This window comes from Phacochoerus africanus, chromosome 13 (genome assembly GCF_016906955.1).
Source record: "Phacochoerus africanus isolate WHEZ1 chromosome 13, ROS_Pafr_v1, whole genome shotgun sequence".
Classification (NCBI taxonomy): domain Eukaryota; kingdom Metazoa; phylum Chordata; class Mammalia; order Artiodactyla; family Suidae; genus Phacochoerus; species Phacochoerus africanus.
The window spans coordinates 1,327,062-1,344,809 of NC_062556.1; the positions used below are offsets into that span (position 1 = coordinate 1,327,062).

Below are 17,748 nucleotides of genomic sequence, written 5' to 3' on the forward strand. Positions count from 1 at the left end.
TACTTAGAATCCTAAAGTGACCTCTGAATTGGAAATTCTGTTTAATGCAAGCTGAAATGACGCCTTCTTGATAAAGCAAGGTACCCTCCGGCCTAGGTAAACCAGAGCATGGCTGCGCGCAGGGACACCTGTGCCCACCCGAGGCATCAGCCACATCTCTTTTCTAACCAAATACGACGTCGCCGGGTTTTCAGGTTATTCTCTCACGTGGTAAATACAACTTTATAACAACAACAACCAAAACAGTTCAAATACAGAACTTTATTAATCAAGTAAGTCATCATTACGATTTTTGAAAAAAAAAAAGTTTAAAAATGTTCAGCCTTCATGTTAATGTGGGTTAGCCACCCAAACGACAAAGCAAAGGTAGCATGAAGTCATGGCCCAGGGTTACACTTAGACAAAGACAAGGCTTACTGTGGGACTGGGTAAGTGAAGACAACCGAACTCTTTCAAATTTGTTTATATAAAAACATATTAAAGATCACTTTAAAATAGTGTTCGTCTTTCCTTTAAGAGGCATAGACCCATCTGCAATTGTGTACAAATACAACAGACTCAACTAATACCTTTCAGAAGCTTTTAATACAAATACAATTCCTTACTTCTTTATGCAATGCAACAAAATAATATAAAGTGAAGTCATTAGAAAAATACGAACCTTTCTGAATCTATACGGCATTTTTAATTTATGTTGGAAAATACAGTTCAGATCATATGAAACACATGAATTTCAGGTTTACACACTAGCTGTATCTTACAGAATATTAGATATGGTCTTTATTTGGGCTGAAGTGCAAAAATAGAATTAATTTCTCAATAATAGATTAGTTAAAAATACTTTCCACTGATAGCGGTACTAGTCCTAGAACAAAATATTAGCAAAACATATTTGTAAGTCATTTGTCTTTTCAGTGCCCCAATTATGCAGATCCTAATACTTAGCCCTTTAATATGCATCTGCTTTAGAGATGACATAGCTGAAAACCTGTAATTTAAACAATCCTACAGTCAAAATCTGCTTTCTAATAGAAACAAAATTCAAGTAAACACTGCCTATTTGATTTAAACTGAAACTTAGAGTTAAATTAACTTAGGATACACTGGAGCATCACCACTAAATATGTGTAAGGATTAAAAAAAAAAAAAATCACCCACATGCAAAGACAAAGCTAAACTCGGTAAGCGGTGAATGTTTAGTGACCACTAAGCTGCAGCTGCTCTTTGGTTTGGCACAGTGACCGTGGTCAGACGCCTCAGGTACTGAGCATTCAAGTAAGTCTGTGCCCAGTTGTCTCACTTGTTGTTAATGGCAATGGCAAGACCTGAAATTCAACTCGCTCTTCCTTAGACACCACTGCCAGCGTTCACGCCTCTGAAGGAATGAAGACAGTACCAACACATCCCGGCAGGGCTTTGCTGTGACCGCTTCTCCCCCGAGTTGACAGCCCTTGTCACCACCAGCCGACACACCAAAGAGGCGCCGGTCCCCGAGTTCCAGGGAACGTGTGGGTCCCGCCGAGGGGCCATCCACACGTACGAGCAGACTCAGTCGGCGGTTTTTCAGAACCTGGCCAATGCTGGCCACCCGTGAACGAGGGCAAAGGTAACCAAGGTGAAGGGCTTTAGCTGAAGAGTTACGAAAAGGTGCTTATGGTAACAATTAAAAGAAGAAGAGAAACGAGCAGGTGCTTACGATGCTATGAGGCGGGTGACGCTGACGAGCAGAAGAAACGGAAAGGACTGGAAACAGGAGAACACTGCAAGAGCCGCCGAGCAGGTTAAGGGGAAAACAACGTTTGCTCAGTTGTCGATCAGTTACACGCAACTCCTCTGACCTGAATATAGAAAAGTCCCTAAGAAGTGACTTCTGAAGGCAGTCATTTAACAGTTACGACGCCTGTGTGATCTATGCAAACTATCCAAGTGATGTGATGTTTCTCGGCTGATGAGTGAGACCCCTTACCCCTCACACAAGACTACAGAGTGGACACAGAGAAGCTGCACGACAGCGTTCCAAACCGTATTTCCAACGCCAACTCATTCCTCTAGTTCAAAGGGAAAAGCATTACTGCCTCTAAAAATCTACTGTTAACACGGCCCAGGGAAGCACGCAGACCCTGTAAACCGTAAACCTGGACTCGCTGGCTGTAAAAGGTGTGCTACGCTAGGACATCACAGAGCTCTCCCTAGTACATTGTTTGGCATCCAGAAGGAACTCCGAAATGCCTGCCGGATGAATGTGCTGTGCAAAATCAGAAACTGCAGAACGTGGAGTCAGCCAGCGTCCAGTCCGGATCACCCGAGACACCCCCCAGCCCCACTTTTCTCTAGAGCTAATGCAGCAATTCCTGTCACCTGGATTGGATTTCAAAAGGAAAAAGTGGATACATGTCAAGGCAGAAAGGGATTAGGTTTAAAATCCTGCATGTAAGAGTGGAATCTCTCTCTCAAAAAACTGAAGCTTTGAATGACTACTCGGATGAGAACTGCTTTCTGGAGAGCAGTGCTGTGCTAAACAGTTTTGGCCTGGTTCAAACTGCATTTTAAGTCACTGTTGAAGCTGTTATAAGATTACTACAGGAAGTTTCAAAGCAACTTCAGTCATGACTCGGACTGTAATGCGAGAGCTGACTCAGCAGCGGGCAGCGCTCTGAAAACGTGTGCGACCTCGAGCTTGGCTGACTCTCTCTGTCCTGTTCTGGCCACTCCTGCAATCCTGCTGTGTCCAGTATTTCTATAGCACATGTAACCTACGATTCCCTACTGTATTAAGTACCCTTGGAAATTCCACAAAAGAAGTAGTTTTTTTAAGCAAAGAGAAAAAATTTCTTATGCTGCCAAATTTCCTTTAAGCCTTGGGCACACCACCACATGTAGTTTAATTAATGCTCAGATCTAAGCCTTCAATGAGTTATACAAATGTGTCCCATATTTTAAATGACTATATTAGGTATCTAAACCCTTCTGAGTGTTATTTTATAGCCAACAATAAAAAAATCTTTATTAAAAATGTTGAAAAGTATAAAACGGTAACTATAAATCAGCAATCACCAATTTTTTTTAAAAAAGCAATTGTTTTCTTTTTCTTACGCAGTACAGGCAACAGTAATTTGATTATTATTATTCCCTTTCAGCCACCATACTGACCTAGCTGTTCACTTAAGACATGCTTGTTTGTTTGTTGGTTTTTGTTTTTTTTGTCTTTTTAGGGCTGCACTCATGGCATAGGGGGGTCGAATCTGAGCTGTAGCTGCTGGCCTATGCCACGGCCACAGCAACGCCAGATCTGAGCCACGTCTGCGACCTATTCCACAGCTCACGGCAACGCTGGATCCTTAACCCACTGATGGAGGCCAAGGATCGAAGCTGCGTCCTCATGGATACTAGTCAGATTCGTTTCCACAGAGCCATAACAGCAACGCCAAGACATGTTTTTAGCTTGTGTTTCTGGAGTGAAAATTTATACAGATACTAAGAAACAGCTCTAATAATGTAGCTCAAGTATCAAAAAAATACATATGCCATGTTAACGTGTGACCTGATATTACAGCAATTCCTAGCGGTAAGTAAGTTAGGTCATGTTTGTAGCTGTTCAGTCAATGCTGAACAAATGGGCTCCTTTAAGGTTAAGGCATCTTCCCGCGCTGGAGCAGTGCTTCTGTGGATCCAGCAACTCTGTACAAAGGGCTCCTTTTTCAAAACATCTATCTTCTGTTATACTTCAATCACTTCATTCCATGGATCATTTTTTGCACATAAAACTGAAAATATCAGTCGATAATGTTTTTTTTATAAACCTATAAAACCAGAAACAATTGAATTATTGATTAAAATGTGATTTTATACTTCTGAAAATAAGATTTATGCAACAGTTCTTCAGGCTAAGGCAGAAAGCTGCTAACAGGATAAGACAGGAGAGCTCTACTGGAAGCCTACGACCACGCTGCTGACGATAAAGGGGCTTTCTAGACACTGTGCCCGGATCCCTGAAGCCATCGAGTGCGTTTTAACGGCAGCAGGCGCTTACACGGCTCCCTTCCACGGGCCTGGACACACTCTGAGGAGACGCTAGAGGATGTCGGTGGGAATCTCACCACGAGCCTCAGCCGCTTCTCCGTCTACGGGGAGAGGACGCGCAGAGCCCGGGCCGGGCGCCCCGAGGACGGCTCCTGCCCGGCGGGACCCCACCCGGCGGGTTCCGATGCTCTCTGGGTCTGAGGCTCTGGCGGTACCTGGGACTCGGGCTCCAGGTCCTTGGAAGGGGACTGAGTGCTAAGACAAACACCACGCAAGGGAACAGACGTGCCCCGGCTGACACAAAGGATGAGCAAGGAGAAACGGAGGGAACACGGGTGTGTCGTCTTAAGCTGCTAGGTTTGTGGTAATTTGTCAGGTAGCAATAGAAGCAAGAAGCACCACACAGAGGTTTTCAAACTCCAACAGCTGCGTGTGACGCTGCCGAGCCACTGAGCTTAGCTGCCCACACAAAGGCAGTCGCTGTCCTCTTGGTTTTAAGCATCAGGAGAGAGTTCACTGCCTCTCTGTGGTTCAGTGTGGGTATCAAGCGCTCGCTCACTGGTTCCACTGGTCCAGCGGAAGGCCTCCTCCCCCTTCAGTGAACCTCCTCTGGCTACTGCCTCTGGGCACACAGACTGGGCACCGCCGATCCGGGCATGCGGCTGCCGTAAACTGCTACTCTGCTGTATCTTTTACCAAGTAAATAACATCAACGAACTTCTTAAGGCTTTCTTCCGTCTGACTCTCTCTTCTCTGCATCGGATTTCTTCAGTTGTGGGCAAAGGCCACCCTTTTCCCTCAAACTAATAAATAAGGTACCATGTGCTGAAAAGGTGAGCTGTCCATGTATCAATTCTAAAGGATTTTTATTATTTTCATTAACCCATCAATAAATAGTCACTAAGTCTGTGCTAGGAATGGTAAGAATATGGGATTTATGTAGATCTCTCCGGAACTACTTGATTTTGCTGATATAATAGAGTAAAAAAAAGACTGAACTACAAGCTGTTTTGAGATGACATGCAAACAAACGGCACTTGTTTGAAGAAATTACCTTTATACTGTCTTACCTTGCTCTTAGTCAATTGGTTAGTTATGAACAAGTGGTACTCAATTTTCTACGGCCACTGTAACATGATTATTTGTCCCTGCAAGCACATAATTATATACGACATGACAAAAAACAAGTACCAATTTTCTGGCTAAACGGTCAAATTGACGATTACAGTAAACGCAAGTTTTATGTAAACACTAAATGGCCTTCTGGTGCCACCAGAAGAAAGGGAAGCCGAGCTAAGGGCTGAAAGCTGGTTTTGTGCTTCTCTTTGCGAAAAACTCCACGGGCTCTAAAAAACGTTCAGCAGCAAGAATTTCACGTGCACCAGACCAATCTTCCCTTGATCTTATACGGAGACTCCAACGACCTGAACGAAGGTCGTAATGACACTAATTGAAGAGAATTGAACTGCTGCTGAAAAGCCAAAATGGTGACACGTCAGAAATTCTGGCAGCAAGTTCCCAAGTTGTAGGGTATTTCCCTGCGTTAGTGCAAATCCATCTGAGTGTCCAAACCCCCTTCCCACAGCACAAGGAGGACGTTCTTACTAGAAGCGATAAGAACCATGGGTAGGCTGTGGGCTGTGGACGCTATAAGGGGTCAGACTACACTAGAAACCCAGGTCTGCCCAGAGCCCACGTCCATCGTGTCACCTGTTGCCCCTGTATCCGTAATTCAGGAACTGGTCAAGAGGCATCACGAAAAGGTTAGAGTATGTCCAGTGCCCTCTTTTTAGACTAAGACAAACAGCCGAAGAGCAGAAGGCCTTTCAACATTATTTTGCAAATATGCAAAAGCTATGACCCTAAAGAATAACCTTGTTTAAGCATCATTCACAGTATGATGCCCAAGAACGTCGCCGCCTCTGCGGGAACACGGCTGGGGAACAGCAACGGAGACAACCGTGAACAGAACAGAACAAAACACAGAAGCAGCTGCTGACCTTCCTCCCGCACCTCTGGCTCCATGAAAGTGGCCAGGAAACACGAACTCCCCGCATCTAAGGTATTTTATTAAAAAGTCCCACCTATTTTGGTATTTTAAAATATCACATTACGGTTTTTCCGCATTTATTAGATCCGATGACTTTCATTTTAACCAGACGAAGCCATGTTCTCAGATGACAAGAATTACCTGGCCTGACCACGCCTTCTTCAGATCCATCTTCCAGCCACTGAGATTCACTGTCCAACAAGCGGTTTTTTGATTCGCTAAGCGGCTTGATAGGAAAGGGTTGATTTGAGCCAATACTGAAAAGAGGAGCAGGTAACTTAGTAAATAGTTTAATGCCCAATGGAAAGATAATTAATAAGCAGCAAATTAGTATTCCTTCTCCTAAGTATGTGAGGGCAACTCAGGAGGTCTCAGCGCTCTGAAAAAACTCCATCTTCAAAAGAAAAATATGCCCCCAACCCCCCCGTAAATGACTCTCTAGACCCAAGAATCTCTACTCAGCACTGCCAATGAAAACAATTAGGCAAAAGGAAAAGAACTCCAGAGGCCAGTCTGAAACATACTCAACGTGTTAATCAAGAGCCGTAGGTAGCACAGGACAGGTGAGGTCTACGTCTGTGGCCAGGACAAAAAAATTACCTGTCATTTCCCAAGTTTTCTGCTTTCTACCTCTGCAGTATAGATCTAAGGGGAAAAAATGATTTAGTGATTCAGCGTAGACTTATTTTCTAGCTCAGAGACCCAGGGAAGGAGGGAAGGAGCAGCACAAGGAGCAGGAAAGGGATCTACTTGGGGCCCGACGCTGCGCCAGGGGCTCCGGGCACACGGTCGCCACCTGTACAAACCCCTGGGGGGGGAGGAAGCCGCCTTTTCCAGAACTGCAGGCTGAGGCTCAGAGAGTTTCAGCAACTTGCTCAGACCCACAAGATGTGAGCAGGCCGAGGCCCCAAGGGTCCTAAAGGCCTATGTGCTTCTGAAAGTAATCCACCACCTAGGAATTTATAATCCCGCCTCCCTATAATTTAGTTCTGGAATAAATACGTTTCAAGGGTTTCACTTTGGCAGAAGTATCTACCTTCTTTCACATTTCATTTAAAGTGAACTATTTCTCAGAGTTCCTGCCGTAGCTCAGTGGTTAACAAAATCTGACTAGCACCCATAAGGACGCAGGTTCGATCCCTGGCCTCGTTCAGTGGGTTAAGAATCTGGCATTGCTGTGGCTGTGGTGTCAGCTGGCAGCTGTACTTACGATTTGACCCCTAGCCTGGGAACCTCCATATGCTGCAGGTGCGGCCCTAAAAAGCAAAAAATAAAAATAAAATAAATAAAATGAACAATTTCTCTGAGTTTATAAGTCAATTTGCTTGCCACACAAACACTGAGAAAATATCCTCTAAGATGAATGAATAAGATTTTGTATTTTTATTTCTGAATTCTCATTACCATTATTGTCACACGTGCAGTAAAAATCTATTTACCAAAATAAAGTGGTGAGGAGTTCCCGTTGTGGCGCAGTGGTTAACGGATCTGACTAGGAACCAAGAGGTTGTGGGTTTGATCCCTGGCCTTGCTCAGTGGGTTACGGATCCCGTGTTGCTGTGGCTGTGGTGTAGGCCGGCAGCTGCAGCTCTGATCAGACCCCTAGCCTGGGAACCTCCATCTGCCTGGGAGCAGCCCTAGAAAAGGCAATAAGACCAAAAAACATATAAAAAGAAAAAAAAAAAAGATGAATAGTACAAAGACTAACTTCTCTGAAAAAATATAACTGATACAAACCAACATAATCAAACCTTACAAGAGTCTTGGTTTCTGGGAAGACACGGCATAGGATGGGTGGCCTGCTTCCTACTCTGTCGGGACACCTCCGTGACCTGGGGCTGTCCTGGATCACTACTAACCGCAACGTTTAATCCCTTTATCCCCCTCCCCAAAGCGTTCTGCTCTGACCGATTAGAAACACGGTGGTCCTCAGCTCGCCCAGTGAATGCAGATACAGACCCTCCGGGAAAACTCCACGGAACTTTACTTACGCTGGCTCGCTGCATCCCTCCCCCGCAATCCTCTCTGCAACACACACACACTTCGCTTTATAATGAATTCTGACAAACGTAATGACAAGAAACACACCTTCTGCCACTTTCACTTTGGTTTGAAACGGAAGCTTGTTCTGGATCCGTCCCCACAAGGCGAGTCGGAAAACTGCAGCCGTCCCCCTGACTGCGGAATGAAGAATATCAATTTAATCATGTTAATTCAAAGTGGTCAAATTTAACATGTATCTTTCCGAGGCATGGTATAAAGAAATTATCGAAATTTGTCACTTCAGAGACTAATTCCTAAGACCCCTAATTTAGAGGGTCATTAGACTCCACTGAGGAAACAGTCTTTCTTTTATAATTTACACATAGTTTAAAACAGTATCTTCCATAATTATTAAAAATATATCTGTTAAGGCTACGACACCTCAAACATCCATGTTCAAATATTTGGGTAATTGACCTGCTTATCACAATCACTTCGGACGTCATGGAGTCTCAGGTTGAAATGTAAGATGTAAATTCCACACATTTATTCATTCAACAATATTCATTAAACAAATACTTCCTAGAAGCCTAAGATGTTCTGGGGGCCATTTCGGGTGCTAAGCTATGTCGGAGAACAGAATGAAAAGGACACCTCTGCCCTGAAGAAGTCCACAACCCACGCGGCCAGCCACGCCTCTCTCACACGTTCTTTTCTTCCAAGGGCTGAACCCGCAGCAGACGGAAGTTCCCGGCTAAGGGCTCAATCTGGAGCTACAGCTGCGCCAGATCCCTAACCCACTGAGCGAGGCCAGGGATCGGCCCCACAGCTTCGCGGACTAGGCTGGGTCTGTAACGGGCACTCCGCACGTTCCGAAATCATCGAAACTGAGCACCGCAGGGACATGCACTTGCAGCCCAGGCGGATTAACTGCTAAGCTCGACCTCCTGCCGAACAGCACGCACAACAGCTGTTTTCAAAACAGGCAGCACAGAGCGTGGTGTCTGAATAGAGCAACGCCACACAAGGAGGTGCAGCGTCTGCTGAACTTGAGCACCAGGAGGGGGCACGAAATGAGCAGAGCAAGGTGGTGCTCTGTCCCTGGGTTTCGGGAACTCAAGGAGGCCTGCCTATCAGACAGAACTGGGGAAGAGGGACACGCAGAGGAGGGGCTACGGAGACCTGCCCAGGGTTTTACCTGAGTCTCGTGAGGCATACTAAGCTGCGTGTGCAAACTCGCGAAAAGAGCACCTGGAGAGGGCAAGCTGAACAGACCAGAGCCTGCAGAGCCCCGAAAGCCATTCAAACCGGACCGCCAGCCAAGAGCCATCCCAGTGAACAGCTGGATCCCCTGAGGCCCCAGCAGGCTCTCGCCTTTGCCGTAGGATTCGATTTGCCCCCAGAGAAAATGCAGCTTTACCCTCAGCCTAACGAGGCTTCAAACGAGCCTCAGGAAATGCAAGTAACCTAATGGGCTGTCGAAACAAAATTCAGCGTGTTCTAAAGGGAGAGAATAACATTTACTCAGAATTCAAAATGCCCAGCATCCGATCAAAAATTACTAGCATAAAAAACAGCAGGAAAATGTGACACAACTAAGAAGGAAAAAATGTCGACAGAAAAGATTTAGAAATGACCATGAAAACCTGAAACAAAGACTTTAAAATAGTGATTACAGGGTTATAGGAATTCACACTGTGGTGCAACAAGATCCGCCAACACTTGGGTGCGCTAGGAAACAGGTTTGATCCCTGGCCCAGCACAGTGGGTTAACGATCAGGCGTTGCCCCAGCTGTGGCTCAGGTTGCAACAGTGGCTTGGTCTGATCCCTGATATGGTAACTCCATATGTGGCAGGGTGACCAGAAGATAAAAATATTGAAAAACAGGGACTATAAATATGTCCATGAATTAACAGGAAAAAGTGGATATATGATATCTGAAATAAAAAATTCACTGGATGAGCTTAACACTAGACATCACAGAAGAAGAGACGAGTGAACTTACAGACGTAACAACAGAAACCACCCAACATGAGGTCACGAGAGAAAAGATGAGGGGGTGGGAGGGACAAGAGCAATGACTGTGGGTCACGACCACATCTAAGAGAAAAGCCAGTGGGGGGGCACAGGAAGAGGGGAGCAGACAGAAAAACAACTGAAAATTACTTGGATTTGACCGAAGTATAAATTCATAGATCCAAAGAGCCTAATGAACTCCAGGGAGGACGAACACAAGGAAAACCGTACTGAGGAGCATCATCAAACTACTTAAAACCAGTGATAGAGATCAAACCCTAAAACATCAAGAGGGGCAAAAAGACATAGTAATTTAAAGGCACACCTCGTTTTACTGTGTTTCACAGATACTGTGGTTTTTAAAAATTAAAAGTTTGAGGCAATCCTGCATTGAGCAAGTCTTCTACTGGTGCCATTTTCCCAACAGCATTCACACATTTCATGTCTCTGTGTCACATGCGCATAATTCCCGGAATATTTCTTTCTTTTTTTTTTTTGGCTTTACTTTTAAGGACTGCACCCTGTGGCACGTGGAAGTTCCCAGGCTAGGGGTCGATTAGGAACTACAGTGGCCGGCTAACACCACTTGGGATCTGAGCTGCATCTGCGACCTACACCACAGCTCATGGCAATGCTGGATCCTTAACCCACTGAGTGAGGCCAGGGATCAAACCTGTATCCTCATGGATCCTAGTTTGGCTTGTTACCACTGAGCCACAAAGGGAACTTCCTCAAACTAATAACTTCTCATTATTAGTACTTTTCTTTTTTTTGGTCTTTTTTGCCTTTTCTAGGGTCACACCTATGGCATATGGAGGTTCCCAGGCCAGGGGTTGAATCGGAGCTGTAGCTGCTGGCCTACACCACAGCCACAGCAACACCAGATCTGAGCCACATATTCGACCTACACCACAGCTCATGGCAACGCCGGATCCTTAACCCACTGAGCAAGGCCAGGGATTGAACCTGTAATCTCATCGTTCCTAGTTGGATTCGTTAACCACTGAGCCACAACAGGAACTCCTGTTTTTTATTTTTTATTTTTTTTCTTCTTTTTAGGGCCCCATGTACAGCATATGGAGGTTCCCAGGCTACAGTGGCTGAATCAGAGCCACAGCCACAGCAACTCCAGATCTGGGCCACAACCACAACCCATGCCACACCTTACAGCAATACCAGATCCTTAACCCACTGAGTGAGGCCAGGGATCGAGCCCGCATCCTCATGAATACTAGCTGAGATCTTAACTGCTGAGCCACAATGGGGAACTCCTGTATGTTGTTTTTTAGACATAATGGTACTGAAAACTTAACAGTTTACAGGTAGTGTAAATGTAATTTTTATATGCGCTGGGGAATAAAATTGTGTGACTCACTTTATGGTGTTATTTGCTTTATTGCGGTCAGCTGGAGCAGAACCCGCAACATCTCTGAGGTCTGCTGACAAACAGTGGGATAAATGTAAGAGAGGGAAACTTCCCCTGTGGCCTAGCAGGTTAAGGACCCGGCACTGCCAAAGCTGCAGCACAGATCACAACTGTGGCACAGATTTGATCCCTGTAATCTCATGGTTCCTGGTTGGATTCGTTAACCACTGAGCCACAACGGGAACTCCAGCCTCTGTGCTTTTTATACTCTCTGCAGCCCCTCCCCACATTGTGGCAGGACCTGAAGCTGCATGTCTGCGACTCCGCCTGAGGCCTGCCCGGCCCCCTGATGGGCTGCTGCCCTTTTGTCCAGTCTTTGCTGTGTCTGCCGTGGGTCGATCCCGTTGCTGTATCTTCAGGTGCAGGAGTCTCTTCCGTGCCCTTCACCCACTGTCTCTTATATTGAGGTTTCTCCATTCTGACTGGTTGGAACACAGAACGTTGTTCTTTAAGGTTGTTTTTTCTAAACAGAACTTTCAGTGTTGTCAGTGGGTTCTTGTGTGTGTTTGTTTCTCTTCCTAAAACGTATTCCACTGTCTTCTGGGTTGTGTTGTTTGTGACAAGAAATAGCCTCCTGACTTTTCTTTCTTATTGTTTTTTCCTTGCTGCACCCATGCCATGTCTCATTTTTAACCTGCGGAGCCACAACAGGACCCCCAAGAATAGATCTTAAAAATTCTCCTTAGCGGAGTTCCTGTCGTGGCGCAGTGGTTAACGAATCTGACTAGGAACCATGAAGTTGTAGGTTCGATCCTTGGCCTCGCTCAGTGGGTTAAGGATCTGGCGTTGCCGTGAGCTGTGATGTAGGTCACAGACACGGCTCAGATCCCATGTTGCTGTGGCTCTGGCGTAGGCCTGTGGCTACAGCTTTGATTTGACCCCTAGCCTGGGAACCTCCATAAGCCCCGGGAGTGGCCCTAGAAAAGGCAAAAAGACAAAAAAAAAAAAAAAAACCCAAAAACAAAACAAAACAGAAAAGCGGCCAGAGAAAAAAGAGATAGGACAGAAAGAGTAAAAACGATAATAAACTACCCATCAGGAATAATGCAAGCAACATCCATAATTCCATACCAAGCAAGAGTGTCACTCAGAAATTAAGGAAAATATGTCATTTTCAGACAAAATAATAAGCAATATAGTTAAGTAATAAGGAAAACCCCCACAACACTTACAAATTTGATACGTGAATTTCACATATTTTTTTCCTTTTCTATAGTAACCTTTGGTATATAGATGGCTTAGGATGGCTGAGAATTTGAGAGAAAGTAAAATCATGAATCATCTTAAGCATATATTCTCATTTAAATTTGAGGTAAAAACTGCATTAATAACTAGTTCTTCTTTTGACTTAAGACACAAGAGACCACATAACCTGAACTGGAAATCTTTGAAGCTACGGCCAATCTGCAACTGTGGTTTGGATTCAACCCCTGGCCCAGGAACTTCCATATGCTGTAGGTGCGGCCATTAAAAAAATTCTTACAATTCTTTACTTCAAACAGCTTATTTTCATTTAGGAGGAAAAAGAGAAATTTGTATTTTCTATGAACCATCTTTTTTCTCCCTCATCCCCATTCAAATATATGCCCAAACTCTCTTTCTACCCCTATAAAACACGAAAAATAAAATACCATATGAGATATTCTGAGCTTTCCCAGTCTTAAGGCTCATAACCATGTCATCATATACCACATCCTCTGAACCCAAGACATTCAACCAGGGAGACAGACCAGCACAGATTCCACGCGTTCATTTTTACTTAGGCTGCACCCACAGCAAACGAAATCCCGGGTCACAGATGGAACCTGTGCCCTGGCAGCGCCCCGAGCCCCACGGTGACAAAGCTGGGTCCTTAAACCACTGATCCCATCATTTCTGAGGCGTGCATTTTATAAATTACCTTGAAAATACTGGTAGTAGCCAATATTTCTTTTCATCACCAAAGACTTGTCTCCAATTTTTACTGCATCCAAGAGAGAAGCCATTTCCATCAGGTCCATATGAAAATGTGGGAGCACGGAACGATTCTGTCACATATACATTAAAGAAGAGGTAATTAATCTGTTTGAAAATTATAGGAAGGGGAGTTCCCGTCGTGGCGCAGTGGTTAACGAATCCGACTAGGAACCATGAGGTTGCGGGTTCGGTCCCTGCCCTTGCTCAGTGGGTTAACGATCTAGCGTTGCCGTGAGCTGTGGTGTAGGTTGCAGACGCGGCTCGGATCCCGCTTTGCTGTGGCTCTGGCGTAGGCCGGTGGCTACAGCTCCGATTCGACCCCTAGCCTGGGAACCTCCATATGCGGCGGGAGCGGCCCAAGAAAAGGCAAAAAGACCAAAAAAAGAATATTATAGGAAGGAAGGAAAGTATTACTTTTCTTGCTTTATATCTTTGATATCAAAAGTTATAAATATAGGAATTCCTGTTGTGGCGCAGTGGTTAACGAACTAGACCAGGAACCATGAGGCTGCAGGTTCGATCCTTGGCCTTGCTCATTGGGTTAAGGATCCAGCGTTGCTGTGGGCAGTGGTGTAGATTGTAGACATGGCTTGGATCCCGCGTTGCTGTGGCTGTGGTGTAGGCCAGCGGCCACAGCTCCGATTCGACCCCTAGCCTGGGAACCTCCATATGCTGCAGGTGTGGCCCTAGAAAAGACAAAAAAAAAAAAAAGAAGAGTTATAAATATAAATAAATATAAAATAAATACTGTATTTGTAACATTTAAAAAATGAACTTCTGAAACTTATTTGGGGAAAAAATATAACCTCTGAATGTTTCATCATCCCTATAAAAGAGAATGTCAAAATAATTATGCAGTATTATGGAAAATCTACAAGTATGTTCAATATACCTTACTCTGCCTTTTTTTTTTTAAGACATCCTGTCTCTTGCAATTTCACTCATCCATTATTTATGAACACCCGACTGTGTGCCTTAGGGCACAGGACCAGGTGTTGGGATCCGAAGATAAGTTAGATGAAATTCTGACCACAGAAGCCACAGTCTATAAAGTCTAACAAAATTACGATGGGACAGAGACACGTGGGGGGTGGGTGGGGGAGGAAGGTGAGATACGAGGAGGTGATGCTTGAGCACCAGGGTCAACCACGAACAACAGGTTGAGGAAGCTGATGGTGATCAGAGCCCCTCCTCCAGCCTGGTTGTGAAGGATGTACAGTGGGGCTGGAGAAAGAGCTCATTTCACATGAAAAGACTTTTTCCTCTTTATTTAAGAACAGAACGCATTTCAGCCTGTTTTATAAGCTCAGGATAAGACGCTAGGGAGAGACTGATTGGAAAAGGCTGATGATGTAAGAAAGAAAAAACTGACAGAAGAAAATTCTGGAAGAAACGGGCAGCCTTTGGAAAGGTCCTTAAGAGTCACCACAGACACCAGGAAGGAAGTCAGGAGGAGGGCAGCGATGGATCCGGAAGCGGAAATGTCTGGGTGAGGTTACAAAGGTGGGAGGCTAAGAACTTCCTGTGACGACTTCTCATTTCTCCACGGAGGGTTCACGGAACAGGTGAGGGAGTAAGGAGACTCATGGGAGTCTGGACAGCAGCACGGCTGTGGCTTACAAGGCGGCAAACCTCATCAGAAACACAGGACACTACTGCCAAGGGAGGTGAGGGCCTCAGTGACGTCTGAGACTTTGCACCTGCAGCTGAGACCACCTCTGTGGGCGTGAGACGGCCGTGACGGCTCTCTCCAGCCCCATCACACACGCAGGTAAGACGGGCGGCCATGGACTGGCAAGCGGACTGCAGGAGGAAGCCTGGGGGCAGGTGCAGGGCGGGTGCTGCTGGGAGCAGCTTGGTCATTTATCACAGGGTCTAGAACGGGAAAGGGGGAGAAGTGAAACAAGAAGGAAAAGAAACACTTGGGGGGCTGAGCCCCAAGGAGCAGTAACCCGAGGCAGGGTGCTCGGGAGAGCTGAACGGGTAAAGGCTGTGGGCAGAGACTACAGGACAGGGCCTCCTCCGTTCCAACGGACAAAAAGGTTCGTGGCTCAGTCACAGGAAGAGCAGCTATCGGGATCAGAGCCTGGCGTGTCTGGGCCACAGCAGCAGTCTGACTGTGTGAGCTCTTAGAGGTGACGAATGATTCAAGGTGGTGGTGGGGGGAGGGCTGTGTGGGGGCAGACGTGATGCCAGCAGCACAGCCTCTGGGGGGGGGGCTGTCACCAGAGCGTGGGAGGTGCGCCCGGGAGGGAGTGCTGTCGGGGAAGGCTTTGCTGCTCATCAATTCAGTGCTTTGCAGTCAGCTTTTCTTTTCAAAAAACTACAACAGAAAATATTAGAGCACACTGGACGCAGGTGACATTACTGATGCTTTAAAAAAATCCTGCTTGTTTCATTTACATAATTTCATGGATATGTGTGCACGCACTAGGTCATGATATAAAATGATGCATTTCTTACTGTAGTCACTGGCAAGAAAGTCTGAAAAAGACTGTTTTTAGGAGACCCCTGTGTTTCCCGGAGAGCACTCATCTCTCAGACAGCTACAGGGTTTGCGGGAAGCAGGCGAAGCAGCTGAGGACCGGGGCCCACTCAATGCTCACGCCGCCTGTGGTCAGTGCTGAACAGAAGAAACCTCCCTCTCGGTGCTGAGCTGCTGGGCCGTCCTAGGAGCTGGACTGCGGGTGCCTCCTGCCCCTCTGCTTAAAGGCCAGGGGATGAGAGGGTACACTCCCTGACGTGAGGAAGCGGATCCGTGGGGAAAGGACGAGGACGTGAGAACCGGAGGAGGGCAGACACCGCAGAGGGCAACGGTGCTGGCGCTTACCCGGGAGCCCCTCCCATGTCACGGGGCTCAGGAGGACACAAGATCTAAACGATCCAAACACAGCAGTAGCTAAGAGTCGCCTGAAACAGCTGCCTCCTTCCCAGGGACACAGGCCCCGCCACCTCTCCTGGAGGATGCAAGGCTGTGGATGGCAGGCCCTGATGACAGCACTGCCACCTGCCGGCTGGGGCAGGTGCGTGTTGACTCACGTGGCTCACTGAACCCGTCCCTGTATTTTCTCTTTAAAAAAAGGGCCAAAGGGGACATGAGTGCTAATATTAGTGACACCACACAGACGTTTCACTGTCACTGACACAGGCTGGAAAGAACTGAGCCTCAGGTGGTCAGCTGTGCACCTGATCGTGGCGGGGGCTGGGGGGGAGAAAGGGGATTAGCTAAAAAAGAAGCTGTAATTAAGGACTTAAACTATTTTTTGTAATGTGAGAACGGGCTTCCTTATAACTTGTAAATCTCCTATGTATCTTTCATTGATTTTTTAAAAAAGACATTATAAATGTAGGGAATAGCGTTTATTAAAACATAAAATATAGGAGTTCCCGTCATGGCACAGTGGTTAACGAATCTGACTAGGAACCATGAGGTCAAGGGTTCGATCCCTGGCCTTGCTCAGCGGGTTAAGGATCCGGCGTTGCCGTGAGCTGTGGTGTAGGTTGTAGACGAGGCTCGGATCCCGTGTTGCTGTGGCTCTGGTGTAGGCTGGCGGCAACAGCTCCGATCAGAGCTTAGCCTGGGAACCTCCATATGCCGCAGGAAGCGGCCCTTAGAAAAGGCAAAAAGACAGAAAATAAAATAAAATATAGTTAGTTCTGTACTTTTACATACAATACACTACTTCTATTTTATTTTATTTTTTGTCTTTTTGCCATTTCTTGGGCCGCTCCCACGGCATATGGAGGTTCCCAGGCCAGGGGTCCAATCGGAGCTGCAGCCACTGGCCTACGCCAGAGCCACAGCTCACAGCAACGCTGGATCCTTAACCCGCTGAGCAAGGCCAGGGATGGAACCCAAAACCTCATGGTTTCTAGTCGGATTTCTTAACCACTGAGCCATGACGCGAACTCCATACAACAAACTACTGAAAAAACATGTAAAAGTCACTCTCACTTTCTCAACCTTCTAAAAATAAGGAACATTCACTGGCCAGCTTATCCAATCACAGTGAATCTCAGTACAGAATTATTTCATCTTTATCACCCGGCATCCTCTAGACTTGATGTTCACTTGCAGGTATCTTCCTAAATAGTCACCATTTATTTTAACCTACTTACCTATGGTTGTTCTGTTCTTTCCAACAAGCCAGCAGTGGTAGCTGAGAAGTGACAATACGCTGATGAAGAACATTGTAGACACAAAGAACAGAAAAAGCACGTGGAATTTTGCGCGTGTATCTGAGAGCTCGTTCTGAGGAAAGAAGAAGGATGGTTTTGAGGACAGGCAGCCTCTTA

At 46.0% G+C, this 17,748-nt stretch overlaps 1 protein-coding gene across 3 annotated transcripts in view; it reads right to left on the reverse strand.

Annotated features, from left to right (window-relative positions):
• Window positions 1-3,310: 3,310 nt before the first annotated feature.
• ZDHHC20 (zinc finger DHHC-type palmitoyltransferase 20) overlaps window positions 3,311-17,748 on the reverse strand; it is a 73,007-nt gene continuing 58,569 nt past the window's right edge. The window contains exons 8-13 of one of the 3 annotated variants that reach the window (XM_047756367.1): window positions 17,572-17,704; window positions 13,397-13,523; window positions 8,159-8,248; window positions 6,212-6,327; window positions 5,091-5,168; window positions 3,311-3,800 (exon numbers count right to left, since the gene is read on the reverse strand). In XM_047756367.1, coding sequence (XP_047612323.1) covers window positions 5,131-5,168; window positions 6,212-6,327; window positions 8,159-8,248; window positions 13,397-13,523; window positions 17,572-17,704 — 504 coding nt within the window. In that variant the 3' untranslated portion in view covers window positions 3,311-3,800; window positions 5,091-5,130. Of the gene's footprint in view, window positions 3,801-5,090; window positions 5,169-6,211; window positions 6,328-6,670; window positions 6,716-8,158; window positions 8,249-13,396; window positions 13,524-17,571; window positions 17,705-17,748 lie in introns of those variants that run through there. The other 2 variants (XM_047756368.1, XM_047756369.1) reach the window with 2 other exon arrangements.